The following is an 8,293-nucleotide window of genomic DNA, read 5'->3' as shown; positions in this document are numbered from 1 at the left end:
AAAAAACCCACCAAGTTTGCAAACACACCTAGACCAATTGACCAGCATCTCAGAGAGAGGCCTAGACGGGTTTTTTTAACCTCCTAAAGTATTGATAATTCTAATGTTCAACTGGGATTAAGATGTATGTGTCTAAGTAGTATTCTATGTTGTAGGTATACACCATAATGTATTTAATCTATACTGTTTTGATGGATATTTGAGTTGCATACCTGGATATTTGCATATTGTCAATTTACCATGCTTGTGAATAGACATACTTTGTTCACTCACTTTTTTCTGTAAGTGCATATTTATTTATTTTTGAGTTAGTGTTTTCCAGTTTTATTGAGATATAACTGACGTGCAGCACTGTATTAGTTTATACAGCATAATGATTTGACTTACATATATTATGAAATGAAAACCACAATAAGTTTAGTTAACATCCATCATTTCATATAGATGCAAAAAAAAAAAAAATGTTCCATGTGATGAGAACCTTTAGGATCTATCTTTTAGCAACTTCCAAATATACCATCCAGCAGTGTTAACTACAGTCATCATGCTGTACATCACATCACTAAGTACTTATTTATCTTATAACTGGAAGTTTGGTTCACTCACTTTTTATAAAGTTAGTTTTGATTAAAAATAGCTCTCTGACAAAGTCATTGGATTAATGCAGTTTTCAAATACCAATTATTAAAAATCTTAATATTTAAAATTGATCTACACAGAACTGACTACATAATTTGTGGGGCCCAGTGCAAACTGAAAATATGGAGCCCTTTGTTTAAAAACTATTAAAAATTTCAAGACAGGGACAGCAGAGCATTAAGCCAAGCACAGGGCTCCTCTAAGTATATGTCACAAGCCCATGAAACCAGCCTAGCTTCTACAGTATACTGGGTTATTTGGTCACTAAGGCTAATGAAAAGATTTCTATCATGATTGAGTGATTGCACCTCTAAGATCTTTTCTAACTGAAAGAGTATGTTATTCTTACTAACTCCTATGTACATGACAGTACATGCTTTACTCTATACACTGCATGAAACACATAGCATTATTGCCCGTTGATAGCATTACAGGTGAGTTTTTAACTTTCAATATAGAACGAACTTCATAGTACTTGATATCAGGGAAAACAATAAGTATTTTTCTGGCTCTTCTAATTCCAGTCATATCGATCTACTTTACTCTTAGGGAGAGAGTAAAACGAAAGCATAAGCAGTTTGAGCAAGGAACTAAGTCTCTTAACATCTTGCTCAGAAATTGAGAAGTCTCTGGATATGAAATAATTCTATAAGGATTCATACTCATTTGTCGTTAAATTTCTATGGGATAGGCCTTGTACTTTATCCTACTAAAATATACAAAATTGAGAGAAAAAGTGGCTGCTGCATTGACCCTGAGCTTAATTCTAATGGCCACCTTTATATTATGCCTTCTGAAACATTACTCACCTAATCACTGTGGTCCTCAAGAAGATAATATTGTTCCCATTTTCTCTGAAACTGAAGTTCAGAGAGGTTAGGTGGAGTTGCCCAAGATCACAAAGAAACAGAGCCTGGATTCAAATCCCACACCCATCTGATTTAAAGGCCATGCTTTTAATCTTAAAAATGGAGGACAGGGGATAATACCATGTGAAGATGGAGGTAGAGATTGGAGTGATGTGTCTACAAGCCAAAGAAAGCCAAAAACAGCCAGCAACCATCAGAAACCAGGAGAGAGGCATAAACAGATTCTCCCTCAGAACATCCGGAATGAACCATCCCTTGCCAACACCTGGATTTTGGACTTCTAGCTTCTAGAACTGTAAGAGAATAAAATTCTGTTGTTTAAGTTACCCGGTTTCTGGTACTTTGTTACAGCAGCCCTAGCAGACAAATACACACCTAATACACCATACTTCTGCTTTGAAGCAATAATAGGATAATAAGAGGTCAGAAAAGATGAGGATGGTGATTATTACAAGTATTTGTCCTTATCATGCCACATACTGCTTGATGCCCATGGCACACCTGATGTTCACAGGTAGAATACCCTGGGACACCTGCACAGCTCTGCTCTACTTGGTATGCTTACCAAGAGACAGTTGTGTTTGTTCCCAGTTGTTCTTGTTATCATACTTTTGTGCTTTGAGTATTATACATACCGATTGAAAAGAAGAGAGGATAATTTTATTAAGAGTTGTATGTTAATCCATTCTATGGTAGAAAATAAGAGCGCTCATTAAAGGATAACCATTATTTTCTACGTCCTGATGAGTTCTGCCGTTTTGCAATTCTAACCTGATCTACAAACAAGCTAACCAAATCACTGATAGCAGTTACAGCCTGTGCGCACGGGGCGCTCAGTGTATGCTAGTATTGTACCCAGACGTTTGATTGATTAGGACCACACATCCTAAAGATGGTGAAGTCAAGTTTTAAACTCAAGTACTAGTCTGGTTCAAGAGGCCATCCTTTTATTACTATTGGATACTGCCTCTCTCCTCAAAGCATATCACTTGCACTAGCTGAAGACTTCAAGAAAGTGCAGAAACGCAGCAATTGCGAAGAAGCAGGGGCTTAGGGTAGACTACCTGACTCTTGGGCCATCTGAGGTTCTGCCCTCACCTGCCCTCTGTAAGCCACATTTCCCCCATCCCTATGGTCCTTATTTACAATTGTCTTTGGACTGACTGCTTCGATTTTTTAAAAAAAATCATTTTACTTTCTTTTCATTACTTTCTCTATGCTGGGGGGTATTTTCTTGCACGTTTCACTCGGGCTCTGAATTCGCAGGCCCAAGTGTTTTCTGTTTCTCCCTCCCAGGGGCGGGGCAAGACGAGGCGAGCCTGCGCAATAGGGCCTCAGACCCGCCCCTTGACCCGGTAGCGCGCTTGTCCTCTCCCGCTTGCCGTCTTCGCAGCTATGGCGGCCGCTCGGCTCCCTGCATGCCTGGTCCTGCAGCCGCGGGCCAGAAGCCTTCGAGCCTTTTCCACCTCTGTGTCTCCGGCCACTCGCTCTCCGAGACCAAGCCCGTGTGAGTGTCTGCCCCGTCGCTTCCGGGCATTTGGGGAAGTGAGGGGGGCGGAATACAGGCCCATGATGGCCGCCGCAGTGGCGGAGCCAGAGCCGCCTCAGAGAGGCCGGTACGTCCTCTGCCGGTCTGTCGCTGGCCCGCCTAGTAGGAAAGCCGCGGATGTGGGTCTGCCCTCTGTGCGGAGTGTCGCCTGGTTCTTGGCAGCCAATTTCTGTTTGCAGGTCCTTTGGGCGCCGCGAGCTTTCTCCCTCCCTTCTGCGTGACCTGCGCTTTCAGATGCTCCCTCCTGGGGCCACCGGCACAGCTCGCTCTCTGGTTGCTGGTGCTCGTAGTGTTTGTTGGGCAGTGTTGAACCATGGATTTTTCCGAAATTTAAGAGAAGCGTACAAGTGTCCTAGAATAAACTACAACTCTGAATTCCAGGGCTAGTTATGCCACCAAATGGGGTTGACCTTTATTCAGTAGGCATTATTGAGGTGACCTTCGTTCAAGAGAGATTTTAGGGATGCCCGATACCGTTCTTGCCCTGGAGGAATCTAGTGGAAAAGTCTAGTTATGCGTAGACCAGAAGTGCTGTGCAGTGTGAAGTGCTGTAATAGAAGCGTGAATACAGTAAGGGGGCGCGGGGCACCGAGGAGCAGCCCGCAAGAGTTACGAAAAGCTCAGTCGAGGGGTCGCGTGCAGTTATTCACCAGGTCCTATCCTGGTGATATTTTCTGTAATATGTCTAATGTTCATACTACTAACTGTCCAGTTTAAGCCACTAGCTCTCACTTCTACGATAGTTTCTTCACTGGTCTCTCTTTCTGCTCTCGTTCTCCTACCTTGAATTCTCACAACAGCCAGAGTGAGGTGTGCAAAAAGCAAATGTTAACTTGCCCCTCCCATGTTCAAAATCTACAAATGGTTTTTCATTGCTTTGAGACAAATTCCTTAATGCATCATGGTAGCTCTTTCTAGTCTGAACACTCTTTTTAATCTTTCATTCATCTATTCATTCTACAAATACTTAACTCCTACTGTGTGCTAGGTGGTGTTCTAGATACTGGGATAGAGCACGGCCCTTCATCTCATGAAGCTTACATTCTTGGGGGGAAATCAGATCATAAGCAGGGAAACAGTGTCAGTACGATGTTAGGTGCTATGAAGAAAAATAAAGCAGGGTCTTGAGAATGATGGATTGGGGGAATAGTGGCTGTAGGATAAGATAAGATAGGGTAGTCAGGAAAGAACTCCTGGGGGAGTGACATTTGAGCAGATCTGCGGGAAGAGCATTGGGAATTGCAAGTGCAAAAGCTCAAAAGTGAGAACAAGCTTAGGGGTGTGACCAAGGAACAGAAAAAAAGGCCAGCGTGGCTGGAGCTAAGTGAGTAAAGAGAAGAGTGGAAGTATAAGATACCAGAAAAATACATAATGACCTCATCTGGTAAAGGCTTATGGGCATTTGGCTTGGATTTTATTTATATATATATATATATATATATATATATATATATATGTAAGTTTGGGATCACATTGGTAGGTTTGGAACAGGGAGTGATATAACATGATGTATACTTTTAAAAGATCACTGGCTGCTGTGTAGAGAGCCAGGGGTAAGAGTGGAAGCCAGGAGACCAGTTTGGAGCTGATGTAGTACTCCAAATGAGATGATAGTGGCTTGAATTGAAGTAATAGTGGAGCTGGTGTGGTTGGATTTGGTATATGTTCTGAAAGTACTGCTAACAAGATTTAGTGACGGATTTGATATGGAGCTTGAGGAAAAGTCTCAAGGAAGCATGTTAGATTTTTAGATCCTGAGAACTTGGATGAATGGTGATACCATTTAGAGGGACTGGGAAGACTGGAAGAAGGAAATAAAGAGCTCTGCCTATGATGTGTTTTAGTTGAGATGCCTATTAAATATATCTCTGACCTATTAGAGCTTCCCTGGTGGCGCAGTGGTTGAGAGTCCGCCTGCCAATGCAGGGGACACGGGTTCGTGCCCCGGTCCGGGAAGATCCCACATGCCGCGGAGCGGCTGGGCCCGTGAGCCATGGCCGCTGAGCCTGCGCGTCCGGAGCCTGTGCTCCGCAACGGGAGAGGCCACAACAGTGAGAGGCCCACATACCGGGAAAAAATAAATAAATAAAAAAAAATTAATATATTAAAAGGTAGATACTGTATGTAAGTAACTTACCCTCTTGTACAGTTATGTGATTTATTAGGAATAACTATGAGTTTTGTTATTATTGGCATTATTGTAGCATTGGCAGTGCTAATAAACAGTAGAGAAGGAAAACTGAAGGTTGTTTTGTGTCTGTGTGTGTGTAAAGAACAGAATAATTCCAAATATGAGCAAGTATATATTAGAATATTTCAAGCCAGTTACTTTTAAAGATGTAAAATACTTATTTCTAATTAGATATTTTATCCTGGGAAAGTAAGCTTATTTGATGATGAACCTTAAAAGTTACTGAAAATATTGCTCTAGTTGATGAGTTCACCATATCGTCAATCACAATATATTTTATATTCAAGTAACTCTTGGATTTTCTTACCTACTTCTGAATTTTCATTTTCATTAAAATGATTTAGTCCCTGAACTTACAGAAAATGGATTATTGTTTCATTTTTATATTACTGAATACTTTAAATTATGTGAGAATTGTGGGATCATGAACAATGTTGAAGAGCTCGGTGTTATAAAATTCTCTGTAACTGTTGTGTTGTCTTTTAGCTACAACAGAAAGAACATCCAGATACGGAAGGCCACTAAGAAGAAAGGTAAGCAGCTAATGTACTCTGGTATAGACTGTCTTACTGGTTTCTGAAATTCTGAAGTGAGGCAGATACTCATTATGAGGTAGAAGGGCGCTGCACGAGAAGTCTTCTTCTCAAGGGGCTGTTGACTGGGTGACTGCCACAGCCCTGGCTCTAGTCTTCCACTGCTTTTTGTCAGTTCCCTGAGAATGGATCATCTTTGAGAGGTGGACTCACTCACATACTCCCAGGATATAGGTATATAAACCAGAATAAAGAATTATTTTTGGTGATGCCTTGAACAGTCATGCAGCCTGGGATGTATGCATTAATCTAACCAGTTTGGTCTCACCCTGTAGGTATCTCTATGGAGGAATCCAAATTATACGGTCACTTAGGAAGCATGGAGTCAGAACAAAGGCACATTAGTTGGAAGTTAAATGGCACCAATTATAATTGTATAGAGTAGTCATATTCACAGGAATATTAGCTTCCAGGACATATACTACATGTATATTACTTAGATGGGTGTTGCCTAGTTTTGCCTCTTCAAACCATCGTTTTGGGTTTAAAGGGAATGCTGGGCATCTCTGTCTATCAAATACAGTTTAAAAAATAAATATGTTAATGTGATTGACTAAAATATCATGTAGTTATTCTCTGGGCCTAGGAAACATTATTTCTCATTATGTATCTATTCATTTAGTTTAATCCTAATTTATTTATTTCTGAATTCTTATTCTTTATGTTCCTTTTTCTTATTTTCTTTATTTCCAAGTTTGTATCACTGTCACCTCATGTACTGACTTTCATCAAAGTTTTAAAACTTATTCAAAATATATCATTACTTACCCCTTCATAAACAATATGTAGAAAGTTTGCTAAAAGTCTAAGTAAATAAATAAGAGAAATTCTTTTGCGAAGGAAATGTGCTGTTAAAGGGGATCCTTGCTACTGGGTTTAAGAAAACTGTGCCAGAGATATTTAGGTACGTTTAGTGTTTTTTCATTTCAGCGACATTAGCTGTGGGAGGTCAGATTTTATGTAGGTTGTAAGTCCTCTTATGTTTCTCTTAATTGCAGCTTTTTTGCTTTAAAATTAAAGAATATGTTTATATTTAAAATATTAAACTATTTTACATTCCTCAGGCACTACCTCCTAGGACAGAGAAAATGGCTGTTGACCAGGACTGGCCTAGTGTTTACCCTGTTGCAGCGCCATTTAAACCCTCAGCAGTACCTCTTCCTGTTCGAATGGGTTATCCAGTAAAAAGAGGGGTGCCTATGGCTAAGGAGGGAAATCTGGAACTTTTAAAGGTAAAATAAGTTTCTGGTTCATTGACTAAAACTTATATCTAAATAAATGCTGATCTCCCTCTGACACCTACCCTCTCCCCCAACACTTCAAGGTTCAGTGCATAGCAGCTTACTGTATTTTAATTCAATCTTTTTCCAGATAATAATGGATATTATGTTTTGGTTATCCTCGGCAAAGAAGCCTCAAAGAACCCTAGGCATTTAAGAATGTAATTGATTTGTCCTATGGCTTCCTTTTGGCTTTTTCGTTTCTATTGTATCTTTTCTATATTGTGTCTTTTAAGCAGAACTAAGGAAAGTGAAATAACCTAATTTGAGTTTGAGAACTGGGAGTTTTTACTTTTGAAAAAGAGATCTAAAACTTCTACAGAAAATTATTTAGTAGTATTGTTATAGTCCTTAAACTTCTTTATTTCTTCAAGAAAAATAGGTCATGTTAAATGCTTCAGTTGATAGCATCTGTAATGAGTTGATAGCATCTATAATGATTTCTGAAAAACAGACTTCTTAAAGAAAATACAAATATGCGTAGCCTGGGAATGCATATCTTAGATGGTTTCCTTTTACATACAATGAAATTATCATCAAGGAATTGTATTTTCTGCTAAATAAGAGTCTTCGTGAAAAACAGAAATTTGCTAAAAGTTGCTGGTAAAAATTGAGATCGTAATATGAAGAGGGGTTTGTTTGCTGCTGGAGATAGGCAGATGAAATTTGGAAATGGGAACATTTCAAGAGACAAGAAAACAAACGCCTATAAAACTAATCTTTTCTTCAAATGAAGAGAAGAATTGAACTTAGTTTAAAGAAAAGGTCTGTGGAAAATATCACTTGGTGAAAGAGAATAACAATATATTTGTAATGATGGTTGTGAATGGAATTTTAATAAACATAAAAATCCAAACATTTAATGCATGCCATCCCTTTTAAGAATCACCTTAATGCTTAGTCCGATGATAGGATCTGTTCCTAGTAAGTGCCATTGAATAAGCTTGTAAACTGAGGTAACATGTACGGTGTTCATAGAACAGTGCCAGTGTAAATGCTGTGTAAGCATTAGCTATTATTATTTTCCTTTTACGATTTTGAATCATGTTTCAAAAATAAAAGTATAGAATAAATAAACAAGTAAAATAAAAGTGTAGAAAATGAAGTCACTGACCTCATAATCCCAATATTTGTTGCCTGTTTTCTCTTGATTAAAATAATCATTTTCTGAT

The 8,293-nt window shown here is 39.1% G+C and overlaps 1 protein-coding gene across 2 annotated transcripts in view; it reads left to right on the top strand.

Annotated features, from left to right (window-relative positions):
- Positions 1–2,852: 2,852 nt before the first annotated feature.
- The window catches only part of MRPS35 (mitochondrial ribosomal protein S35), a 42,949-nt gene continuing 37,508 nt past the window's right edge, over positions 2,853–8,293 (top strand). Inside the window, exons 1-3 of one of the 2 annotated variants that reach the window (XM_027129365.1) lie at positions 2,853–3,015; positions 5,735–5,781; positions 6,906–7,073. In XM_027129365.1, coding sequence (XP_026985166.1) covers positions 2,904–3,015; positions 5,735–5,781; positions 6,906–7,073 — 327 coding nt within the window. In that variant the 5' untranslated portion in view covers positions 2,853–2,903. The remainder of the gene's footprint in view (positions 3,016–5,734; positions 5,782–6,905; positions 7,074–8,293) is intronic. The other variant, XM_027129366.1, reaches the window with a different exon arrangement.

The sequence above is a fragment of the Aethalodelphis obliquidens genome, unplaced genomic scaffold, assembly GCF_003676395.1.
Source record: "Aethalodelphis obliquidens isolate GAN/ISIS:26980383/991018 unplaced genomic scaffold, ASM367639v1 scaffold36, whole genome shotgun sequence".
NCBI lineage: Eukaryota > Metazoa > Chordata > Mammalia > Artiodactyla > Delphinidae > Aethalodelphis > Aethalodelphis obliquidens.
This window is presented reverse-complemented; position numbering and strand designations above follow the sequence as displayed.